Source organism: Phoca vitulina, unplaced genomic scaffold (genome assembly GCF_004348235.1).
Source record: "Phoca vitulina isolate PV1807 unplaced genomic scaffold, GSC_HSeal_1.0 scaffold6, whole genome shotgun sequence".
Lineage (NCBI taxonomy): Eukaryota > Metazoa > Chordata > Mammalia > Carnivora > Phocidae > Phoca > Phoca vitulina.
The window spans coordinates 19,700,370-19,727,261 of NW_022589709.1; the positions used below are offsets into that span (position 1 = coordinate 19,700,370).

Below are 26,892 nucleotides of genomic sequence, written 5' to 3' on the forward strand. Positions count from 1 at the left end.
TTCATTTTAATTTCCCACTCTACACTGTGTTACATTATTTTCTTCTCTGTAACAATGTATAGTTTTTATGCCTTTCTGTAACACAACCAGATACCCAACTAAAGTTGAAGTGACAACTGTACAAAGTACAAAACCTGAAGATAATTTAGTTTTGTACCTGGAAATTCAGTAAAATCACATGACTTTCCTTCCTGCAGAGAGCAGAATGGTTATATACAGAAATCAGTCTGATTTAGGGTTATAAACCCTCTTGAAATGAATCATCTAAGATCCCTATAAGTACTAGTAGATAAAATTTAAAACAAAACGAAAAGTTTGTTTTTGAGAAAGGTCTCAACTTTTTTTTTTTAAGATTATTGATTTGAGAGAGAGGGAGAGCACACACGTGAGAGTGCAAGAAAGAGGGGCAGAGAGGGAGAGAGAGACTTGAGCTGACTCTGCACTGAGCACAGAGCCCAACACATGGCTCATCTCACAACCCTGATATCATGAGCCTAAACCAAGAGTTGGGCACAAAACCAACTACACCACCCAGGCACCCTGAGAAATGTTTCAACTTTCTAAATTTTCTTTTTCTTAAGTCAAACTCATTAAGGAAGTCATGAAAGTAGTATTTTCTTAATTGGGGGGGGGAATCAATCTGGGTTGCTTATACAGAAAATATAAATAAATAACTCATTAAAAAAGTAACCTATTTGAAAACATGGCTATATTAAAAGGAAATTTTATTCTCATTTCTAGATCATATATGTAACAGGACTGCAAAGAATATACACATTCATTTCTTCAAGGCAGCAGAAAAAGTGCTAGCACTTTGACAGTATGTATATTAACAAATATGAACTAAATCAGGATGAACCAATGTTAACATTTATGGGAATAAAGGACAGCATTTCAAAAATATTATTTAGAATATCAGTTCATTTGGTAATTTTATTTTGAGCTTTTTAAAAAAAATTTTAGTTAACATACAGTGCAATATTGGTTTCAGGAGTAGAATTCAGTGATTTCACTTGGTAATTTTCTTTTCTTTTTTTTTTAAGATTTTATTTGTCAGAGAAAGTGAGAGAGAGCAAGCACACAAGCACAGGAAGCAGCAGGCAGAGGGAGAAGCAGACTCCCTGCTGAGCAAGGAGCCTGAGCGAAACTCAATCCCAGGACCCTGAGCCAAAGGCAGATGCGTAACCGACTGAGCCACCTAGGCGTCCCTAACTTGGTGATTTTCAATAGCTAAAAGATACTTCTCATTTTCTGAAAAAAAAAAAGGGGGGGGGGGGGGGGAACGGGATGGCTTAAAACAAGATAGTTAAAGTTTTAGGCCTGTGATTTTAAGTTCCACAAAAAAAGTATTTGCATGTGACATGTATTATGTTTTAACCTCTTGGTTAACTATTTTCATCTGTAGATGAAAATTTGAATTGTCTTAATATTTAGACATTTTGCTTTTCATAGGTCTTAAAATGGAACTAGGACCCATTATTTTGAGAGAATTCTATTATATTATACAAACCAGTCATTCTATGTTTGGTCCTTAATACAATTTTAATTTGGACAGACTTATTTTAGTTAAGCCATAAATATTAACATATAAGCTTGTTTTGATTAAAGAATTTTCCTATGAGTAAAAAACAGAAGAAAACTGGAATAGCTATATAAATGTCCTAATAAGTGTATGTAAGAGCAAAGAATATTACAGTGATAAATTATTTCATAATGATAAAGGGGTCAATTATCAAGAAGAGATAACATTCTTAAATGTGCACGCACCTAATAAAAAAACTTCAAAATACATGAAACAAAAACTGACAGTACTGAGAAAGAGACAAATCCACAATTATAGTCAAAGCCTTTATTTAGTACCTCTGTCAAAATAGTTGTAATATTTGCAGAAAATCAATAAAGATTTAGTAGATTTGACAACACTATCAACCAACTTGATTAGATTGACATTTAAAAAAGTAACCACCCAAAATACACATTCTTCTCAAGTACACATGAAATAGTTACCAAAATAAATGATATTCTGGGACACAAAACATATTTCAATCAATTTTTTAAAAGAATCAAATCATACAAAGTATATATGCCCAAAGGAATTAAATTAGATATCAGTAACAAAAAAAATCTCCAGAAAGAGTCCCAAGTATTTGGAAACTAACACACTTCTAAATAACCAGTAGATCAGGAAAAAAAACAAAAAAAAAGGGAAATTGAAAGTATTTTGAATTGAATGAAAATGAAAACATAGCATGTTAAGAATTTGTAGCATGCTTTAGTTCTTAATGGGAAATTATAACATTAAACACCTATATTAGAAACGAATAACGTCTCCAATCAATGACCTTAGCTTCCACATTAAGAAAATAAAGTCAGGGGGCACCTGGGTGTCTGAGTAAGTTAAGCATCTGCCTTTGACTCAGGTTATGATCCCAGGGTCCTAGGATGGAGTCCCACATCGCATCGGCTCCCTGCTCAGTGAAGAGCCTGTTTCTCTCCCTCTCCTGCCGCATGTGCTCTCTGTTGCTATCTCTGTCTCTCTCTCAAATAAATAAATATTAAAAAAAAAAAAAAAATCAGAAGAAATTAAAATAAGCAGAAGAAAGGAAATAATAAAGACCAAAGTAGAAATCAATGAAAAAGAAAACAGAAAAAAATCAATGAAGAGAAAAGCAATAAAACCAGACTGATCAGGATGAAATTAAGAAATTACATCAGAAATGAGAGAGGTATTATCACTATACATTCTACAGATTTTTAAAATGGTAACACTAATATTAGAAACAACTTTGTATTAGCAACATAGTTGAAGTGGACAAATTCCCTGAAAGACACAAAGCTCACTCACTCAAGAGTTAACTTGAACAGCCTTATATGTAATAATGAAACTGAAACTGGAATTAAAATCCTTCCCACAGGGCGCCTGGGTGGCTCAGTTGGTTAAGCAACTGCCTTCGGCTCAGGTCATGATCCTGGAGTCCCGGGATCGAGTCCCGCATCGGGCTTCCTGTTCAGCGGGGAGTCTGCTTCTCCCTCTGACCCTCCCCCCTCTCATGCTTTCTCTATCTCATTCTCTTTCTCAAATAAATAAATAAAATCTTTAAAAAAAAAAAAAAAAAAAAAAAATCCTTCCCACAAACAAAACTTCAAGCCCAGATGACTTTACTGGTAAATTCTATCAAACATTTAAGTTAGAAATAATACCAATTCTACTGAAACTCTTCCAAAAAACTGAAGATGATCTATTTCTTAATTCATTCTATAAAGCCAAAATCACCCTAACATCAAAACCAGACAAAGATATTATGACAAAACTACAGACCAGTAACTCTCATAAACATAGGTACAGAAATCCTAAGTAAAATTTTATCAAATCAAATCCAATAACATTACGAAAGGATACATACATCATGAGCAAGTGGAGATTGTCCCAAGAATGCTGAATTATGTTAACATTCAAAGATCAATGTAATTGACAATATTAATGAATTAAAAAAGGAAAATTATAAGTTCATCTCAATACAAAAATGCATTTGACAAAATTAAATATTCACTCCTGATCAAAACTCTCAGAAAGGGGAACCCTCTTATGCTGTTGGTGGGAATGCAAACTGGTACAGCCACTGTGGAAAACAGCATGGAGGTTCCTCAAAATGTTAAAAACAGAACTACCCTACAACCCAGCAATTGCACTACTAGGTATTTACCCAAAGGAAACAAAAACACAGATTCAAAGGGGTACATGCACCCCAACTTTCACAGCAGCATTATCAACAATAGCCAAATTATGGAAGCTGTCCACGTGTCCATTAACTAATAAATAGATAAGATGTAGTGTGTGTGTACACACACACACACACACACACACACACACTGGAATATTACTCAGCCATCAAAAAGAATAAAATCTTGCCATTTGCAATGGTGTGGATGGAGCTAGTGTGTATCATGCTAAGCAAATTGAGTCACACAAAGACAAATACCATATGATTTCACTCATATGTGGAATTTAGAAAACAAAACAAATGAACATATGGGAAGGGGGAAAAAAGAGAGGGAAGCAAACCATAAGAGACTTAACAACAGAGAACAAACTGAGGGTTGACAGAGGGAGGTGGATAAGGTGATGGGTATTAATGAAAGTACTTGTTATGATGAGCACTGGGTGTTATATGTAAGTGATGAATCACTAAATTCTACTCTTAAAGACAATATTACACTACATGCTATCTAACTATATTTTAAATAAAAATTTGGGAGGAAAAAAAAAAACCTCTCAGCAAACTAGAAACAAAAGAGAACTTCAGGGCACCTGGCTGTCTCAGTTGGAAGAGCATGAGACTCTTGATCTCAGGGTTGTGAGTTTGAGCCCCACACTGGGTGTAGAGAGTACTCTAAAAAAAAAACTAAAGAGAACCTCTTCAACCTGGTAAAAGGCATCTATGGAAAACCTACAATTAACATCATAATAAAGACAGACTACATGCTTTCCTCCTAAGATCAAGAACAAGACAGAGATGTCTACTCTTGCCATTTCTATTCAACTTTATTTTTTTTTAAAGATTTTATTTATTTATTTATTTGTTTGTTTGCTTGTGAGAGAGCACAAGCAGGGGGAGAGGCAGGCAGAGGGAGAGTGAGAAGTAGACTCCTTGCTGAGCAAGGAGCCCAATGCGGGGCTCAATCCCAGGACCCTGGGATCATGACCCAAGCTGAAGGCAGATGCTTAACCAACTGAGACACCCAGGTGCCCTCTATTCAACTTTATTTTGGAGGTTCCAGTCAGGGAAATTAAACAAGAATAAGAAATATAAGGAACCCATATTGTAAAGAAAGAAGCAAAACAGTCTCTATTAATAAACAACATGACCATCTGTGTACAAAATGTGATGGAATCTATAAAAAAAATTACTAGAATAAGTATAACAAGGTTGCAGAATACAAGAAAAAATACAAAAATCAATTCTATGCAAGGGTACCTGGGTGGCTCGTCAGTTAAGCATCTGCCTTCAGCTAGGGTCATGATAGCACGGTCCTGGGATCAAGCCCCACATCAGGCTCCCTGCTCAGTGGGGAGTCTGCTTCTCCCCTTCCCTCTGCCCCACCCACCCTGCTCATGCTCACAATGAATAAATGAATAAAAAAATAAATGAATAAAAAAAAATCTTAAAAAAATCAATTCTATGCATATATTCTAGCAATGAAAAACCCTAAAATTCTGAAAGAATTCCATTTACAAAAACATTAAAAAACATCAAATATGTGGGGTTAAATCTGACAAAAGATGTAAAAGATTTGTACATGGAAAACTACAAAATATTACTGAGAGATATTAGAGACGACCCTAAAGAAATGGAGATATATACCTTATTCATTGGCCAGGGTCTCCATATTAAGATACCAATTCTCCCTCAAATTGATCTATAAATTCAACACCATTCCAATCAAATTCCTAACAAAATTTTTGTAGAACTGGCAAACTGATTTCAAAATTCATATAGAAATGCAAAGGAACTGGGGTGCCTGGGTGGCTCAGTTGGTTAAGCATCTGCCTTTGGCTCAGGTCATGATCCCGGGGTCCTGGGATGGAGCCCCGTGGTGGGCTCCCTGCTCTGCAGGGAGCCTGCTTCTCCCTCTCCCTCTGCCTGCCACTCCCCCTGCTTGTGCTCTCTGTGTGTCAAATAAATAAATAATCTTTAAAAACAAAAAGAAAAGAAATGCAAAGGAACTAGAATAGCCAAAAAACTCTAACAAAGATCAGAGAAGACTGACAATACTTGGTTTCAAAAGTTAATAGTAATCGGGGCGCCTGGGTGGCTCAGTCGTTAAGCGTCTGCCTTCGGCTCAGGTCATGATCCCAGGGTTCTGGGATCGAGCCCCGCATCAGGCTCCCCGCTCAGTGGCAAGCCTGCTTCTCCCTCTCCCACACCCTCGCTTGTGTTCCTGCTCTCACTAACTCTGTCAAATAAATAAATAAAATCTTTAAAAGAAAAAAAAGTTAATAGTAATCAAAGCAGCATGACAGACTGACTTAAAATAGACAAAAAGATCAGTGGAATAAGATCTAGAAGTAAATTCACATATATAAACATGACTGATTTTTAACGTAGGTGCAATGGTAAAGTGAAGAAAGAACCGCCTTTCCCACCTATGGTGCTCAAAAAATCGAATATGATGCGGAAAAAAATGAACATGGAGTTACACTACATTACATATAAAAATGAATTCAAAATAGATCATAGTTCTAAATGTCACACCTAACATGATAAAATTTCTGAAATAAATCATAAAAGACAATCTTTGTGAACCTGAGTTAAGCAGTTTCTAACACACACCACCAAAAACATAATCCATAAAAGAACAAATTGATAAATAGACATCATTACAATTAATAACATCTGGTATTCAAAATATTAACAGAATGAGAAGACAAGCCATTAACTTGGAGAAAATATTTGAAAAGCATATATCTAATAAAGGACTCGTAGCTAGAATATATAAAGAAGTCTCAAAACTCAACAACAACCAACCCCATTGAAAAACAGATAAAAGATCTGAATACTTCACAAAAATACATTTACAGATAGCGAATAAGCATGTGAAAAGATGAGTAAACAAAAATGTTTGCCTAGGGCGCCTGGGTGGCTCAGTTGGTTAAGCGACTGCCTTCGGCTCAGGTCATGATCCTGGAGTCCCGGGATCGAGTCCCGCATCGGGCTGCCTGCTCAGCAGGGAGTCTGCTTCTCCCTCTCCCACTCCCCCCTCTTGTGCTCTTTCTCTCTCTCACTCTCTCTCTCAAATAAATAAATAAAATCTTTAAAAAAAAAAACAAAAAATGTTTGCCTATGTTAGGGCAAACACTCTTGAAACAAATGGAAAGATCGAAATTCTCAACAGATAAAAAGAAGCTATAAAAAAGAAAGCTATAAGTGGAAATTTCATAACGAATACACTAACCAAAATAAAACATCCACTGAATGGGCTCAAGAGCTGAATGGAGGGGTGCCTGGCTGGCTCAGTCAGAGGAGCATGCAACTCTTGATCTCAGGGTCATAAGTCTGAACTGAGGGGGGTAGAGGTTACTTAAAAATAAAATCTTTAAAAAAAATAAATACAGGCGCCTGGGTGGCTCAGTCGTTAAGCGTCTGCCTTTGGCTCAGGTCATGATCCCAGGGCTCCACATCAGGCTCCCTGCTCAGCAGGAAGCCTGCTTCTCCCTCTCCCACTCCCCCAGCTTGTGTTCCCTCTCTGTCTGTGTCTGTCTGTCAAATAAATAAATAAATAAAATCTTTAAAATAGACAGACAGACAGATAGCTAAATGGAGATGACAGAACAAAGAATCCTAGAACTTGAGGCTACAAATGATGCAATCTAAACAACAGAGAGGAAAAAAAAAGACTAAAAAATAATAAACAGAGCGGCGCCTGGGTGGCTCAGTTGGTTAAGTGTCTGCCTTTGGCTTGTCATGATCCCAGGGCTCTGGGATGGAGCCCCACATCGGGCTCCCTGCTCAGTGGGGAGTGTGGTTCTCCCTCTGCCCCTCTCCCCTGCTTGTGTGCCCTCTCCCTCTCAAGTAAAAAAAATCTTTAAAAATAATAATAGTAAAAATTAATTAATTAATTAAAAAGTAAAAAAAAAATAATAAACAGAGTCTCAGGAACCCACAGGACAATATCAGAAACTATAAAATCTGTATTATCTGAGCCCCTGAAAAAAAGGAGAAACGATATGGAGTAGAAAACATACTTGAAGAAATAATGGCTGAATCTAGCAAAAAGAAATAAATTCAAAGAAATCCACATCCACACACAACATAATCAAAGTGCTGAAAATCCAAGGTGATGAAAAAAAGTCTTGAAGACAACCAGAATAAAACAGCATACTACATAAAGAAGAATGATCCAGGGACTCCGAATTTCTTATCAGAAACTATGGAAGCCAGAAAAAGCAGGAGAACAACATTCTTAAAAGTGAAAAATGAAAAGAACTGTCAACCTACAATTCTATATCCAACAAAAACATCCCTCAGGAATAATGGTGAAATAAAAACATTCTCAGCTGTAGGAAACAAAGACAATTTGTCATCAACAGACTTGCTCTAAAAGAAATGCTAAAGAAAGTTCTTCATGGTTCTTTATAAGATTAATAAAGCAAATAAACTTCTAACCAAATTGACAAAGAAAAAGAAAAATATCGGAATGAAGGAGGGTAACCATTTCAGACACTAAAACATGAAAAGGATAATACGGTAATATTACAAAAACTCCATGCACATAAATTCAACAACTGAGAAACAGATAAATTCTTGAAACACAAATAACCAAAGTTTACTCAAGAAAAAACAGATGACCTGAATTGTCCCTATATCCGATAAAGAACTTGAATTTATAGTTTAAAACCTCCAAACCTGTATTTTTATGCATTTTTAATTTTTTTTTAATTTTATTACGTTAAGTTAGTCACCATACATTACATCATTAGCTTTTGATGTAGTGTTCCATGATTCACTGTTTGAGTATAACACCCAGTGCTCCATTCAATATATGCCCTCCTGAATACCCATCACTGGGCTAACCTATCCCCCCACTCCCTCCCCTCTAAAACCCTCAGTTTGTTTCTCAGAGTCCATAGTCTCTCATGGGTCGCCTCCCCCTCTGATTTCCCCCCACTTCATTTTTCCCTTCCTACTATCTTTTTTTTTTTTTTAAACACATAATGTATTCTTTGTTTCAGAGGTACAGGTCTGTGATTCATCAGTCTTACACAATTCACAGCACTCACCATATTTAGTGCATTTTTAAAAAGATTTTTTGTTTTAGAATGCATTGTAAAAATACCAACACACTACACTTTTAAGTATTTATTAAAAACTAATTTGTAGCCCAGTTTTGTAAGCAAGTTCTAATAAGCTTAAAGAATCTTAAAGATAATTCCTTTACTATATAGACCATGGCAGGACAATAAAAGGTGAAAAATTTCCTCCCATTTGATAGCTTAAACCTGATTCTAAAATCTAATGAAGACAGTACAAAAAAAGACAATTATACAAAACCAGTACCACTAGGAATACAGATGCAAAACTCCTAAATAATATATTGAGAAAGCAAATACAATATTATGTTAACGTAATACATCACGACCAAGTAAGATTTACTCCAGATTGCAAAGATGTGCCAAAATTAGAAAATATATTAATATAATACTTAATATTAACTGATTAAAGGAGAAAAATATAACATCTTGTTTGATAATGAAAAGGCATCTGATTAAATATCCATTCCTAAAAATACTAATGTTATATAAGCAATTAAAGAATATTTCTGTAACATAATAAGGAAGAGAAATACAACACAAAGAGCAAAATATCTGAACAGTTTACAATTAATCTCAAGTCAAGACAAAGATGTACTCAATCCCTGAAATCAACCAACATTATTCTGGAAGCTACAGTCAATGTAATGAAACAAACAACAAAGAAAGGTTTAAATACTAGAAAGGAGGAGGAGCAAGATGGTGGAGGAGGAGGAGACATAAATTTCATCTGGTCCCAGAAACTCAGCTAGATAGGCATCAAACCATTCTGAACACCTACGAACTCAACAGGAGATCAAAGAAAAGAATAGCAGCAACTCCCTGAACAGAAAAGGGACCACTTTCTGGAAAGTAGGATGTGCGGAGAAGTGAGTCCGAGGCAATATTCAGGGAAGATAGACAGCAGGGGAGGGGGCCTCCGTCGGCTGCTACCAGCAAGTGATAGAGCAGCAGAGCACAAAATCGGAACTTTTAGAAGTCTGCTCCGCTGAGGGACGTCGCTCCAGTGGCTAAGCGGAGGGGGTGGAACCCTCACTGGGACAGTGTGGTCTCAGGACCCTCAGGGTCACAGAAAGACCGGGGGTGCCTGAGTGCAGCAGAGCTCCCAGGTATTGGAGTGGGGAAGCCGGCTGCACAGACGGAGCCGAGGATTGGGCTCTCAGCTCAGGGTTGCCATAAACCGTGATCCACGGCACAGTTGGGCCACTGCTCTTCCAGCAGGGACCCACCAAGCAGCAGATCCAGGGAGACTCCCGTTCCTCCCCTGGGAGGAGTGGCGCAGGAGCGCACCGCAGGAATCTGCTGGGTTTGGAGACTCCACACGGAGTCGGGTGCCAGAGATAGAAACGCTCAGTCACAGGCCAGGTAAGCACGGAGTGCGGCCGGAGACTAGGGAGACGGGCGTGATTGACTGATTTTCTCTGGGGGCTCACTGAGGAGTGAGGCCCTGAGTTCTCGGCTCCTCCGGGGCGGAGACTGGGAGGCCACCATTTTCACTCTCGTCCTCCAAAGCTGTAGGAAAGCTCGCAGGGAACAAAAGCTCCCGAGAGCAAACCCGAGCAGATTACTTAGCCCGGCCCCCAGCAAGGGCAGGGCAATTCTGCTTCTGGCGAAGACATCTGAGAATCACTGCGACAGACCCCTCCCCCAGAAGATCAGCAAGAACAGTTAGCCAAGACCAAGTTTACCGATCAATGAGAATGGCAGAACTCCAGCGCTAGGGGAATACTGCACATAGAATTCATGGCTTTTTTCCCAAGATTCTTTAGTCTTTCAAAGTTAATTTTTTTTTTTTTAATTTTTCTTTTTCCCTTTTTCAACCATTCTATCCCTTCATAGTAGTTAACCTTATTTTTTGTATATATATATATATATATATATATAAGTTGTTCTCTCTTTAAAATTTTGGGATACAGTTTCTTCTAATAGACCAAAATATACCCTAAATCTCTAGTGTATGGCTTTGTTCTAGTCTCCTGCCTGATCACATTCTCTTTTTTTTTAAATCCTCTTCTTTCTTTTTTTCAACCAACTTCTTATCTTTTCAATTCCTTTTATAAAATCTTTAATAATTTTCATCTTTACAGTCATATTCCATCCCTTCATTGTATTAACCCTTATTTTTGTACAATATAAGTTTTTCTTTCTTTAAAATTTTGGGAGGCACTTTCTTCTAACAGACCAAAATACGCCCAAAATCTAGTGTGGGGCACTGATCTATGCACCAGCCTGACCATATTTGATTATATCCTGTTTTTTCTGTTTCGTTTTGGTTTTGTTTGTTTGCTTTTATCTTTTTCTTTTTTTTTTTTCTTTTTTCTTTCTTTCCCTTTCTTTTCCCCCGGTTTCAGGTCTCTTCTGATTTGTTTAGTGTATATTTTCTGGAAATGTTGTTACCCTGTTAGCATTTTGTTCTCTCATTCATCTATTCTCCTCTGGACAAAATGACAAGACGGAAAAAATCACCTCAAAAAATAGAACAAGAGGCAGTACCGACTGCCAGGGACCTAATCACTGGACATTAGTAAGATGTCGGAACTAGAGTTCAGAATGATGATTTTAAAGATACTAGCTGGGCTTGAGAAAAGCATGGAAGATATTAGAGAAACCCTTTCTAGAGAAATAAAAGAACTAAAATCTAACCAAGTTGAAATCAAAAAGGCTATTAATGAGGTGCAATAAAAAATGGAGGCTCTAACTGCTAGGATAAATGAGGCAGAAGAGAGAATTAGTGATATAGAAGACCAAATTACGGAAAATAAAGAAGCTGAGAAAAAGAGAGATAAACTACCGGATCACGAGGGCAGAATTCGAGCGATAAGTGATACCATAAGACAAAACAATATTAGAATAATTGGAATCCCAGAAGAAGAAGAAAGAGAGAGAGGGGCACAAGGTATACTGGAGCAAATTATAGCAGAAAACTTCCCTAATTTGGGGAAGGAAACAGACATCAAAATCCAGGAGGCACAGAGAACCCCTCTCAAAATCAATAAAAATAGGTCAACATCCCGACATCTAATGTAAAATTTACGAGTCTCAGAGACAAAGAGAAAATCCTGAAAGCAGCTCGGGAGAAGAGATCTGTAACCTACAATGGTAGAAACATTAGACTGGCAACAGACCTATCCACAGAGACCTGGCAGGCCAGAAAGGACTGGCATGATATATTCAGAGCACTAAATGAGAAAAATATGCAGCCAAGAATACTATATCCAGCTAGGCTGTCATTGAAAATAGAAGGAGAGCTTGTTTGGAGGTTCTAGCAGGGGAGCGCAGCTACTCATATACCCGTGACTGAAATAAAAAGCGTCCAGGACAAACAAAAACTAAAGGAATTTGCAAACACGAAACCAGCCCTACAAGAAATATTGAAAGGGGTCCTCTAAGCAAAGAGAGAGCCTAAAAGTAACATAGACCAGAAAGGAACACAGACCATATACAGTAACAGTCACCTTACAGGCAATACCATGGCACTAAATTAATATCTTTCAATAGTTACCCTGAATGTAAATGGGCTAAATGCCCCAATCAAAAGACACAGGCTATCAGATTGGATTAAAAAACAAGACCCATCGATATGCTGTCTGCAAGAGACTCATTTTAGACCCAAAGACACCCCCATATTGAAAGTGAGGGGGTGGAAAACCATTTACCATGCTAATGGTCATCAAAAGAAAGCTGGGGTGGCAATCCTTATATCAGACAAATTAGATTTTAAACCAAAGACTGTAATAAGAGATGAGGAAGGACACTATATCCTACTTACAGGGTCTATCCAACAAGAAGATCTAACAATTGTAAATATCTATGCCCCTAACATGGGAGCAGCCAATTATATAAGCCAATTAATAACAAAAGCAAAGAAACACATTGACAACAATACAATAATAGTGGGGGACTTTAACACCCCCCCCCACACTGAAATGGACAGATCATCTAAGCAAAAGATCAACAAGGAAATAAAGACTAAATGACACACGGGACCAAATGGACTTCTCAGATCTATTCAGAACATTCCATGCCAAAGCAACAGAATACACATTCTTCTAGTGTCCATGGAACATTCTCCAGAACAGATCACATCCTAGGTCACAAATCAGGTCTCAACCAGTACCAAAAGACTGGGATCATTCCCTGCATATTTTCAGACCACAATGCTTTGAAACTAGAACTCAATCACAAGACGAAAGTTGGAAAGAACTCAAATACATGGAGGCTAAAGAGCATCCTACTAAAGAATGAATGGGTCTACCAGGAAATTAAAGAAGAATTTAAAAAATTCATGGAAACCAATGAAAATGAAAACACAACTGTCCAAAATCTTTGGGATGCAGCAAAGGCAGTCCTAAGAGGAAAGTATATAGCAATACAAGCCTTTCTCAAGAAACAAGAAAAGTCTCAAATACACAACCTAACCCTACACCTAAAGGAGTTGGAGAAAAAACAGCAAATAAAGCCTAAACCTAGCAGGAGAAGAGCAATAATAAAGATCAGAGCACGGGCGCCTGGGTGGCTCAGTTGGTTAAGCAACTGCCTTCGGCTCAGGTCATGATCCTGGAGTTCTGGGATCGAGTCCCACATCGGGCTCCCTGCTCAGCGGGGGGTCTGCTTCTCCCTCTGACCCTCTTCCCTCTTGTGCTCTCTGTCTCTCATTCTCTCTCTCAAATAAATAAATAAAATCTTTAAAAAAATAAAAAATAAAAAAAATAAAGATCAGAGCAGAAATCAATGAAATAGAAACCAAAAGAACAGTAAAACAGATCAACGAAACTAGGAGCTGGTTCTTTGAAAGAATTAACAAGATTGATAAACCCCTGGCCAGACTTATCAAAAAGAGAAATGACCCAAATAAATAAAATCATGAATGAAAGAGGAGAGATCACAACCAACACCAAAGAAATACAAACAATTATAAGAACACATTATGAGCAACTATATGCCAGCAAATTAGATAATCTGGAAGAAATGGATGCATTCCTAAAGATGTATCAACTACCAAAACTGAACCAGGAAGAAATAGAAAACCTGAACAGACCTATAACCACTAAGGAAATTGAAGCAGTCATCAAAAATCTCCCAACAGGGGCGCCTGGGTGGCTCAGTTGGTTAAGCGACTGCCTTCGGCTCAGGTCATGATCCTGGAGTCCCTGGATCGAGTCCCACATCGGGCTCCCTGCTCGGCAGGGAGTCTGCTTCTCCCTCTGACCCTCCCCCCTCTCATGTACTCGCTCTCTCTCATTCTCTCTCTCTCAAATAAATAAATAAAAAAAATCTTAAAAAAAAAAAAAAAATCTCCCAACAAACAAAAGCCCAGGGCCAGATGGCTTCCCAGGGGAATTCTACCAAACATTTCAAGAAGAATTAATACCTATTCTTCTGAAACTGTTCCAAAAAATAGAAATGGAAGGAAAACTTCCAAAATCGTTTTATGAGGCCATCATTACCTTGATCCCCAAACCAGACAAAGACCCCATCAAAAAGGAGAATTACAGACCAATATCCTTGACTGAACAAGGATGCAAAAATTCTCACCAAAATACTAGCCAATAGGATCCAACAGTACATTAAAAGGATTATTCACCATGACCAAGTGGGATTTATCCCTGGGCTGCAAGGTTGGTTCAACATCCGCAAATCAATCAACGTGATACAAAACTAATAAAAGAAAGAACAAGCCAAATCCTCTCAATAGATGCAGAAACAGCATTTGACAAAGTACAGCATCCTTTCTTGATCAAAACTCTTCAGAGTATAGGGATAGAGGGTACATACCTCAATATCATAAAAGCCATCTATGAAAAACCCACAGCAAATATCATTCTCAATGGGGAAAAACTGAGAGCTCTCCCCCTAAGGTCAGAAACACGGCAGGGATGTCCACTATCACTACTGCTATTCAACACAGTATTAGAAGTCCTAGCCACAGCAATCAGACAACAAAAATAAATAAAAGGCATCCAAATCGGCAAAGAAGTCAAACTCTCACTCTTTGCAGATGGTATGATACTTTATGTGGAAAACCCAAAAGACTCCGCCCCAAACCTGCTAGACTTCATACAGGAATTCAGTAAAGTGTCAGGATATAAAATCAATGCACAGAAATCAGTGGCATTCCTATGCACCAACAACAAGACAGAAGAAAGAGAAATTAAGGAGTCAATCCCATTTACAACTGCACCCAAAACCATAAGATACCTGGGAATAAATCTAACCAAAGAGGCAAAGGATCTGTACTCAGAAAACTATAAAATACTCATGAAAGAAATTGAGGAAGACACAAAGAAATGGAAAAACGTTCCACACTCATGGATTGGAAGAACAAATATTGTGAAGATGTCAATGCTACCTAGAGCAATCTACACACTCAATGCAATCCCTATCAAAATACCATCCACTTTTTTCAAAGAAATGGAGCAAATAATCCTAAAACTTGTATGGAACCAGAAAAGACCCCTAATAGGCAAAGGAATGTTGAAAAAGAAAAGCAAAGCTGGTGGCATCACAATTCCAGACTTCAAGCTCTATTACAAAGCTGTACTCATCAAGACAGTATGGTACTGGCACAAAAACAGACACATAGATCAATGGAACAGAACAGAGAGCCCAGAAATGGACCCTCAACTCTATGGTCAACTCATCTTCAACAAAGCAGGAAAGAATGTCCAATGGAAAAAAGACAGTCTCTTCAACAAATGTTGTCGGGAAAATTGGACAGCCACATGCAGAAGAATGCAATTGGACCATTTCCTTACACCACACACAAAAATAGACTCAAAATGGTTGAAAGACCTCAATGTGAGACAGGAGTCCATCAAAATCCTAAAGGAGAACACAGGCAGCAACCTCTTAGACCTCAGCTGCAGCAACTTCTTCCTAGAAACATCGCCAAAGGCAAGGGAAGCAAGGGCAAAAATGAAATATTGGGACTTCATCAAGATAAAAAGCTTTTGCACAGCAAAAGAAACAGTCAACAAAACCAAAAGACAACCGACAGGATGGGAGAAGATATTTGCAAATGACATATCAGATAAAGGGCTAGTATCCAAAATCTATAAAGAACTTATCAAACTCAACACCCAAAGAACAAATAATCCAATCAAGAAATGGGCAGAAGACATGAACAGACATTTTTCCAAAGACATCCAAATGGCCAAAAGACACATGAAAAAGTGCTCAACATCACTCGGCATCAGGGAAATCCGAATCAAAACCTCAATGAGATCCCACCTCACAACCAGTCAGGATGGCTAAAATTAACAAGTCAGGAAACGACAGATGTTGGCGGGGCTGAGGAGAAAGGGGAACCCTCCTACACTGTTGGTGGGAATGCAAGCTCGTATAGCCACTCTGGAAAACAGTATGGAGGTTCCTCAAAAAGTTGAAAATAGAGCTACCATATGATCCAGCAATTGCACTACTGGGTATTTACCCCAAAGATACAAGTGGAGGGATCCGAAGGTGTACGTGCACCCCGATGTTTATAGCAGCAATGTCCACAACAGCCAAACTGTGGAAAGAGCCAAGATGTCCATCGACAGATGAATGGATAAAGATATGGTATATACATACAATGGAATATTATGCGGCCATCAAAAGGAATGAAATCTTGCCATTTGCAACAACGTGGATGGAACTGGAGGGTATTATGCTGAGCGAAGTAAGTCAATCAGAGAAAGACATGTATCATATGACCTCACTGATAGGAGGAATTCTTAATCTCAGGAAACAAACTGAGGGTTGCTGGAGTGGTGGGGGGTGGGAGGGATGGGGCGGCTGGGTGATAGACATTGGGGAGGGTATGTGCTATGGTGAGCGCTGTGAATTGTGTAAGACTGTTGAATCACAGACCTGTACCTCTGAAACAAATAATACATTATATGTTTAAAAAAAAAAAAAAAAAAAGATAGCAGGAGGGGAAGAATGAAGGGAGGGAAATCGGAGGGGGAGACAAACCATGAGAGACGATGGACTCTGAGAAAAAACTGAGGGTTCTAGAGGGGAGGAGGGTGCAGGGATGGGTTAGCCTGGTGATGGGTATTAAGGAGGGCACGTACTGCATGGAGCACTGGGTGTTATACAAAAACAATGAAATCAGGGAACACTACATCAAAAACTAATGATGGGGGCGCCTGGGTGGCTCAATCGTTAAGCATCTGCCTTCGGCTGTGGTCATGATCCCAGGGTCCTGGGATCGAGCCCCACATCGGGCTCCCTGCTCCACAGGAAGCCTGCTTCTCCCTCTCCCACTCCCCTTGCTTGTGTTCCTGCTCTTGCTATCTCTCTCTCTGTCAAATAAATAAAATCTTAAAAAAAAAAAAAAAAAAACTAATGATGTAAAAAAATAGAATAAAAAAAATACTAGAAAGGAAAGAAAAAAATAATCATTATTAGCAGACATAAGTGCCTACCTAAAAAACCCAAGATAATCAACAGAACAACTATTTCAAAAATCTGTGATGGATCAATGGAACAAAATAGAAAATCCAAAATCAAATCCATTTATAGACAAGATTTTAGTTCACAATAAAGGTAAAACTTCATCTTCGGAGAAATGATTATTGAAAAATGTTGGTAAAACCATGTAACCATTGAGACTTCTTTAGTATACATGTACTGGTTGGTTTTTTTTAAGATTTTATTTATTTGAGCGAGAGAATGCACGAGCGGTGGGGAGGGGCAGAGGGAGAGGAAGAAGCAGACTCCCTGATGAGCCAGGAGCCCCACGCAGTGCTCAATCCCAGGACCCCAAGATCATGACCTGAGCCGAAGGCAGATGCTTAACAGACTGAGCCGCCCAGACACCCCTACGTGTACACATAAATGTAGTACAACTATAAAGAAAAGCATGGAAAGCTAAAACAAATATAGTGGTTACCTCTAGATGGGTGGAAAGGGATGCAACTGGTGAGGGTCATACTAAGTCAAAAGGACTTCTAAGGTAGTGGGTGTTCAGATTATTTTTTAAAACTATGATTTACATTTCATGTAAATGTAAAAACATATGATTATTTCAAAATGTAGAAAAAGCATTTGACAAAGTACAACATCCATTCATGATAAAAACCCTCAAAAAAGTAGGTCTAGAGGGAACATACCTCAAGATAATAAAGTCCTTATGTGAAAAACCCAGAGCTAACATCATACTCAATGGGGAAACACTGAGAGCTTCCCCTAAAGTCAGAAACAAAACAAGCATGTCCACTCTCACCACTTTTATTCAACATAGTACTGAAAGTCCTGGCCACAGCAATCAGACATCAAGAAATAAAAGGCATCCAAATCAGTAAGGAAGAAGTAAAACTTTCACTAATTATAGATGACATGATACTACATAGAGAAAGCCCTAAAGATTCCATCAAAAAACCACTAGCACTGATAAATGAACCCAGTAAAGTCACAGGATACAAAATTAATGTACAGAAATCTGTTGCATTCCTATATACTAATAACAAAGCAGCAGAACATGAAATTAAGAAAACAGTCCCATTCACAATTGCACCAAAAACAATAAAATATCTAGGAATAAACTTAACCACAGAGGTGAAAGACCTATACCCTGAAAACTGTAAAACACTGATGAAAGAAATTAAAGATGACACAAAGAAATGGAAAACCATTCCATGCTCATGGGTTGGAAAAATAAACATTGTTAAAATATCTATACTGCCCAAAGCAATCTACACATTTAATGCAATCCCCATCAAAATACCAACAGCATTTTTCACAGAAGTAAAACAAAAAAAATCCTAAAATTTGTATATGAATAACCAAAGCAATCTTGAAAAAGAGAAACAAAACTGGAGGCATCACAATTCCAGACTTCAAGTTATACTACATCGCTGTGGTGATCAAAACAGTAGGCTCCTGGCATAAAAACAGACACATAGATCAATGGAACAAAATAGAAAACCCAGAAACAAACCCACAAACATATGATCAATTAATCTTCAACAAAGAAGGAAAGACTATACAGTGGGAAAAAGTCTCAACAAATTGTGCTGGGAAAACTGGTCAGCTACATGCAAAAGAATGAAACCAGACCACCTTCTTATACCATACACAAAAATAAACTCAAAATGGATTCAAGAACTAAACGTGAGACCTGAAACTATAAAAATCCTAGCAGAGAAGACAGGCAGTAATTCTCTAACACTGGCCATAGCAACAGTTTTCTAGATATGTCTTCTGAGACAAGGAAAATAAAAACAAAAATAAACTATTGGGACTACATCAAAATACAAAGCTTCTACACAGAGATGCCTGGGTGGCTCAGTCAGTCAGGCATCTGACTCTTGGTTTTAACTCAGGTCCTGATCTCATGGCCGGGCCCCATGCTCAACAGGAGTCTATTTGGATATTCTCTCCCTCTGCCCCTTCCCCCACTCATGTACTCACTCTCTTAAATAGATCAATAAATCTTAAAAAAAAAAACCTTCTTCACAGCAGAGGAAAAAATCAACAAAACTAAAAGACAACCTAATGGGGGCGCCTGGGTGGCTCAGACTGTTTAAGCATCTGCCTTCGGCTCAGGTCATGATCCCAGGGTCCTGGGATTGAGCCCCGCATCGGGCTCCTGGCTCAGCGGGGAGCCTGCTTCTCCCTCTCCCTCTGCCTCTCTCCCTACTCATGCTCTCTCTCTCTCTCTCTCTGTATCTCTGTGTCTCAAATGAATAAATAAAATCTTAAAAATAAATAAATAAAATAAAATAAAATAAAAGGCAACCTACCGAATGGGAGAAGATATTTGCAAACGACGTATCTGATAAAGGGTTAGGTATCCAAAATATATAAAGAACAGGTACAGCCAATACCCAAAAACCAAATTATCCAATTAAAAAAATGTGCAGATGACATGAACAGACATTTCTCCAAGAAGACAACCAGAGGCTCCAACAGACAAATGACAAGATGCTCAACATCACTCATCATCAGGGAAATAACAAATCAAAACGACAATGAGATATCACCTCACACCTGTCAGAATGGCTAAAATCAAAAACACAAGAAACAACAAGTGTTGGCAAGGATGTGGAAAAAAAGGAACCCTCTTGTATTGTTCGTAGGAATGCAAACTGGTGCAGATGCTGTGGAAAAGAGTATGAAGGTTCCTCAAAAAGTTAAAAATTGAATTACCCTTCAATCCAGTAATCATGCTACTGGGTATTTATCTGAAAAATACAAAAACACTAATTCAAAGGGATATATGCACTCCTGTGTTTATAGCAGCATTATTTACAATAGCCAAATGATGGAAGCAGCTCAAGTGTCCACTGATAAATGGATAAAGAACATGTGATACGTGTGCGCGCGTGCACACACACACACACACACACACACACACACACAATGGAATATTATTCGGCCATAAAAAAGAATGAAATCTTGCCATTTGCAATGACATTGATAGAGCTAAAGAGTATAATGCTAAGTGAAGTAAGTCACACAAAGACAAATACCATATGATTTCACTCATATGTGGAATTTAACAAATAAAACAAATGAGCAAAGGAGAAAAAAAAAGAGAGAGACAAACCAAGAAACAGACTCTTAACTATAGAGAACTGATAGTTACCAGAGGGGAGGCTGGAGGTGTGGGGGTATGGATTTGGGTGAAATGGATCGCGGGGACTTAAAAAAAACAAAAACAAAAACAAAAACAAAAACGGGGGCACCTGGGTGGCTCAGTCAGTTAAATGTCTGCCTTTGGCTCAGGTGATAATCCCAGGGTCCTGGGATCGAGCCCCGCATGGGGCTCCTTGCTCAGCAGGGAGCCTGCTTCTCCCTCTCCCTCTGCCTGCTGCTCCCCCTGCTTGTGCTCTCTGTCTCTGTCAAATAAATAAAACCTTTTAAAAGAAAAACAAAAACAAAAAAACTGATTTATATTTTATGGACTCTCCTGTATGACACAGCTGACAATTTTTTAAAAATTAATGAGCTAGATCTATATATGTTGTTATAAAAAGATCTGCAAGAAATAAGTGAAAAAGCAAAACAGCATATGTAACATGATTTCTTTCCTGTAAAAGATTTTATTGATGGTATATGCATAAAAAATTGGGGGGAAGAACACAGAAGAAATTATTGCCTTTTATTAAATGTACACTGACCGAGGTATATACCTTCATTATATACCTTTCTATACTATTTTGTTTTCAAACAGTTTTAAAATGTTTTTATTTTGTTTTAACATGTATGTATACAACAATTTAATGAATCTGTGTGTGTTTGTGTATAACTATTTTACTTTTGTAAATATTAAGACAGGTTATTCAAGTGATAGAATTGATGAACTGTTTCATTTTCTTCTTTATACTTTTATACCTTTCTTTAAAAAGAACTATTTAGACAAAATCCTAATTAAAAACTAAACTATAGGGGTGCCTGGGTGGCTCAGTCATTAAGCGTCTGCCTTCGGCTCAGGTCATGATCCCAGGGTCCTGGGATCGAGCCCCACGTTGGGCTCCCTGCTCTGTGGGAAGCCTGCTTCTCCCTCTCCCACTCCCTCTGCTTGTGTTCCCTCTCTCGCTGTGTCTCTCTCTGTCAAATAAATAAATAAAACCTTTAAGAAAAAAAGATTTTTAAATAAATAAATAAATAAATAAACTAAACTAAACTATAAGGAAACTCAAAAAAATAAATACCCAATAGAGATATAAAAAAATGTTCAGGGGTGCCTGGGTGGCTCAGTTGGTTAAGCGACTGCCTTCGGCTCGGGTCATGATCCTGGAATCCTGGGATCGAGTCCCACATCAGGCTCCATGCTTGGCGAGGAGTCTGCTTCTCCCTCTGACCCTCCCCCCTCTCGTACTCTCTCTCTCATTCTCTCTCTCTCTCAAATAAATAAAATCTTAAAAAAATAAAATACTTTAAAAAAAAATGTTCAATTTTCCTAATTAAAAATATACAACATTTTGATTATCAAATTTGGGGAAAAATGTGGTTAATAGTCTTGGCAAGAAACAAGGCAACTAATGCACTACTGATAAGAATATAAATAAGAACAGACTGTGAAAGTTCTCATGGAGTATACCACATTAATATTCTAAACTTATCTTGTAAGGACTAGACAATCAAAGATTTTTAAGTAAGCAAGTACAACAATCTAAAATCTGGGGCGCCTGGGTGGCTCAGTCGTTAAGTGTCTGCCTTCGGCTCAGGTCATGATCCCGGTGTCCTGGGATCGAGCCCCGCATCGGGCTCCCTGCTCTGCGAGAAGTCTGCTTCTCCCTCTCCCACTCCCCTTGCTTGTGTTCCCTCTCTCGCTGTCAAATAAATAAAATCTTAAAAAAAAATTCTAAAATCTGAATTCTTGGAGCACCTGGGTAAGGTTCAGTCAGTTAAGCGTCTGTCTTCGGCTCTGGTCATGATCCTGGGGTCCCGGGATCAAGACCTGTGGAATCAAGCCAAGCCCCGTGTCAGGCTCCCTGCTCAGCAAGAAGTCTGCTTCTCTTTCTGCCCCTCCCTCCTGCTCTGCTCTTTCTCGCTCGCTCTCAAATAAATAAAATCTTTAAAAAAATAAAATATCTGAATTCTTAAAAAAAAGAATCTGAATTCTTAAAAAAAGTTTAGAGTAAACTATGTGAAATAAAAGGAAAAAATTTTGGTAGAGAAAAAAACAAAGGCAGACAAGCAAGTTCAGAGTCTGTTACCAGAACTCAAATAACAGATGATCAGAAAAATGGAAATGGAAGAGGAAGAATAGATCTGAGTGTCATTCTAGGAGGTAAACACTAAAGGATGTAGTGAAAAGGGGCACCTGGGTGGTGCAGTCAGTTAAGCATCTGACTCTTGATTTTAGCTCAGGTCATCATTTCAGGGTTGTGGGATTGAGTCCTGTGTCAGGCTCTACACTGGGCATGGATTCTCTCCCTCCTTCTACTTCTGCCCCTTTCCCTGCTTGTGCATGCACACGCTCTCTCTCTCTCTCAATAAATAAAACCTTTAAAAAAAAAAAAAAAGGATGTGGAATGATTAGCTATAAAGTATGAGAAAGAGGAATGAATTGGGGAACCTGGGTGGCTCAGTCAGTTAAGAGTCTGCCTTCAGCTCAGGTCATGATGTCGGAGTCCTAGGATCGAGCCCCACATTGGGCTCCCTGCTCAGTGGGGAGTCTGGTTCTCCCTCTCCCTCTGCCTCTTACCTGGCTCATGCTCTCTCTTGCTCTCTGTCTCTCAAATAAATAAATAAATAAATATTTAAAAAAAAAAAAAAAAAACTGCATGCTCTGGCAAGTTGGCATTAAGTTATAGTTGCAAAACAAACCAGTCATGGAGAAGGCATAGTTTGAAACCTAGAGCTCCACTCTTCAGAATACTGACCTCTCCATCACTATCAGATATCACAATGAATGCATCTTCAAGTCTACGTTTCCTCTTCAGATTGACAGAACTGGCAGTTTCTGCATCTTTCTTCTCCAGGTTCTGAGCTTCAGAGCCTTCTTTAACTTTTTTCTTTCTCCGTGGCATTCTTTTGTCTGAAACACAGGGTAAGTAATTTACTCAAAGTGTAAGTTTTCCAGATGCTGTTTGTTTTTTGTTGGTTTTTTTTTTTAAAGATTTTATTTATTTGACACAGAGAGAGAGCTAACGAGAGAGAGCGAGCGAGCACAAGCAGGGGCAGCAGGCAGAGGCAGAAGGAGAAGCAGGCACCCCGCTGAGCAAGAAGACCAATGTGGGGCTTGATCCCAGTACTCTGGGATCATGACCTGAGCCAAAGGCAGACACTTAACCGACTGAACCACCCAGGCACCCCTCCAGATGCTATTTGTAACTCAGTCATGTAACAGAAAAAGGTTTCCATCTAAAAGAAGTAAAATGACTTCCGAACACGTCCAATACTCACTAAAATTTCAATTTTTCTATTTAAAAAACTATATCTGGATATATCTCATCTCTGTAGGGACATTTCAATAGAAATAATACAACAATTTATCCTAGTTCCTTAAACATTAACTTAGATACTGGTTCTCTTTTTTAAGATTTATTTACTTGAGAGAGTGCACACACACAATCACACATGCTAGTGGGGGAAGGGGCAAAGGGAGAGAATCTTCAAGTGGACTCCCCACTGAGCAGAGAGCCCAACATGGGGCTCAATCTCATGACTCATGAGAGCATAACCTGAGCTGAAACCAAGAGCCGGACACTCAATCGACTGAGCCACCAAGGCACTCCAGATAACTGGCTCTCCTGACTACATATTATAATTTACAAAAAAAAGAATTTTTTTTCAACAATGATGCCTCAGCTTGATAAAGGACATCTTAAAAAAAAAAAAAAACACGGTTAATATCATACTTAAAGGTAAAAGACTGAATGTTTTCTCCTTAAGACAGGAACAATACAGGATAAACATTATCTTGGAGGTTCTAGGCAGGTCAATTATGCAAAAAGAAATAAAAGACATCCAGATTGGGAAGGAAGTAAAACTATTATCATTTACAGATGACATGATCTTGTGTTTAAAAAAGGTGGCTCAGGGCGCCTGGGTGGCTCAGTTGGTTAAGCGACTGCCTTCGGCTCAGGTCATGATCCTGGAGTCCCGGGATCGAGTCCCGCATCAGGCTACCTGCTCGGCAGGGAGTCTGCTTCTCCCTCTCCCGCTCCCCCCTCTTGTGCTCTCTCTCTCACTCTCTCTCTCAAATAAATAAATAAAATCTTTAAAAAATAAATAAATATATATATAAAAATAAATAAAAAAAATTAAAAAGGTGGCTCAGTCAGTTAAGCGGTGGGTGCCTCAGTCGGTTAAGCGTCCAACTCTTGATTTCGGCTGGGGTCTCAGTCTCAGGGTCCTGGGATCAAGCCCTGCACTGGGCTCCACACTCAGCAGGGAGTCAGCTTGGGGATTCTCTCTCCTTCTGCCCCTCCCCCTGCTGGTGCTCTTTCTCGCCAAGATAAATTCATAAATCTTAAAAAAATAAAAAATAAAAAACACCAAGAACTCCACTGAAAAACTATAACTAATGAAGAAGTTCAAAAAGACTGCGGCATGCAGTCAATATACAAAAAATCAATTGTACTATTATTCACGAGCAATAAACAATCCAAAAAGAAAATTTTAAAAATTCCATTTCTAGGGGCGCCTGGCTGGCTCAGTCGGTAGAGCATGTGACTCTTGATCTCAGGGTCTTGAGTTCAAGCCCCACATTGGGTGTAGAGATTACTTAAAAAATAAAATCTTTAGGGGTACCTGGGTGGCTCAGTCAGTTGAGCATCTGACATTTGATTTCGGCTCAGGTCATGATCTCAGGGTCATTAGATCAAGCCCCGTGTCAGGCTCTGCACTGGGTGTGAAGCCTGCTTAAGATTCTCTCTCTCCCTCCGCCTACCCCCCTCCCGACTCTCTCTCACACACACACACACACACACACACACACACACACACACACTGTCCCTCTCTCTCAAAAATAAGAAAAAACAGGGCGCCTGGGTGGCTCAGTTGGTTGAGCGACTGCCTTCGGCTCAGGTCATGATCCTGGAGTCCTGGGATCAAGTCCCGCATCGGGCTCCCTGCTCAGCAGGGACTCTGCTTCTCCCCCTGACCCTTCCCCACCTCATGCTCTCTATCTCATTCTCTCTCTCAAATAAATAAAATCTTTAAAAAAAAATTAAAATTAAAATTAAAATTAAAAAATAAATAAAAAATAAGAAAAAACAAAATTCAATTTCTACTAGCATCAAAAATAATAAAATTCTTACGAATAAATCTAACAAAATAAGTGCAAGACTTGCAAATGAAAACTTAAAAGTATTGTTGAAGGAAGGGTCCAGTTCAAGGTGACATTGGAAGATCCTGAATTAACCTCCTCCTCCTATGGATACACCAACTCTACAAATATATATGGAACAAATTCTAAAATAAACCTAAAACCTGGCAGAGCAACCCACTCACAAATGAAAGGGAAACCACATTAAAGAAAGTAGGTAAGGTTAAGAGACAATCTCATAAACCCCACCCCAGGCACAACAAACCACAATGGGGAGGGAACTCAACCCAGGAGCTTCTCCCTGAGGAGAGACAGTTTGAACCCCGTATCTGGCACCACACCTTTTAAGACTTACACCTGAGAGATAAGCCCCCTAAACATCTAGCTTTGGAAGCCAACAGAGCTTGCATCCACAAGACTTCCAAAACTAAAGGAATTGAAAAGCCGTTCTCAAAAAGCTGACATGCAAATTCATGCACCCCAGAGCTCAGCACAAAGGTAGACAAGTGAAAAGCACCCAGACTTTCTGTGAAAAAGGCTTATTTCCTTATCTTAAAGCATCAGCCTGAGAGACAGCATCTAATTCAACATGCATAGGTGCCTACTGAAGTATTCCAAAGACAGGGGCCAGCAGGCACCATCTTTGCATCTCCATCTGCCTCACTCAAGCTTGCCAGTATCTCCCAGAAAGGAGTTTGTACCCTTGTCTGATACTCCAATTTTTACAGCTGCTTCCCAGGGGATACTCCCAGATCACCTGCCTCTGGGGGCCACCAGGGCTTATGCTGACAGTCCTGCAGGACTTTGTACATTTGTATACATTAAAAGCTACAGCCTGAGAATCTGGCTTCCAATCAGCCTTAATCTAGGTGGTGACTAAGTTCCTCCCCTTTGGAACACTCACAGTTCTTGGCATACCTTCAAGTGCTGGGAGCCACTAAAAATATAGTAGGCTGCTTGGATAACCACAAAGGTTTGAGAGACAACTAAATGCTAAGGCAAGGTTGAAAGACAAGGTTCATCTCCTACATAAGGCCACTCTTTCAAAACTCAGAGAGTTGCTGGGTTTTTTTCCTTAATTATTTTAAATTCAATTAATTAACATATAATGTATTATCTGTTTCAGGAGTACAGGTCTGTGATTCATCAGTCTTATATAATACCCAGTGCTCATTACAAAACATACCCTCCCCAATGTCCATCACCCACTTACCCCAGTCCCCCAACCCTCCTCCCATCCAGCAACCCTCGGTTTGTTTCCTAAATTAAGAGTCTCTTATGGTTTGTCTCCCTCTCTGATTTTGTCTTATTTTATTTTTCCCTCCTTCCCCTATGATCCTCTGCTTTGTTTCTTAAATTCCACAAATGAGTG

At 38.9% G+C, this 26,892-nt stretch overlaps 1 protein-coding gene across 4 annotated transcripts in view; it reads right to left on the reverse strand.

Moving 5' to 3' along the window:
- UIMC1 (ubiquitin interaction motif containing 1) overlaps positions 1-26,892 on the reverse strand; it is a 138,679-nt gene that overhangs the window by 98,571 nt on the left and 13,216 nt on the right. For 3 of the 4 annotated variants that reach the window (XM_032403789.1, XM_032403788.1, XM_032403791.1), the window contains exon 2: positions 23,131-23,285. In XM_032403789.1, coding sequence (XP_032259680.1) covers positions 23,131-23,277 — 147 coding nt within the window. In that variant the 5' untranslated portion in view covers positions 23,278-23,285. Of the gene's footprint in view, positions 1-23,130; positions 23,286-26,892 lie in introns of those variants that run through there. The other variant, XM_032403790.1, reaches the window with a different exon arrangement.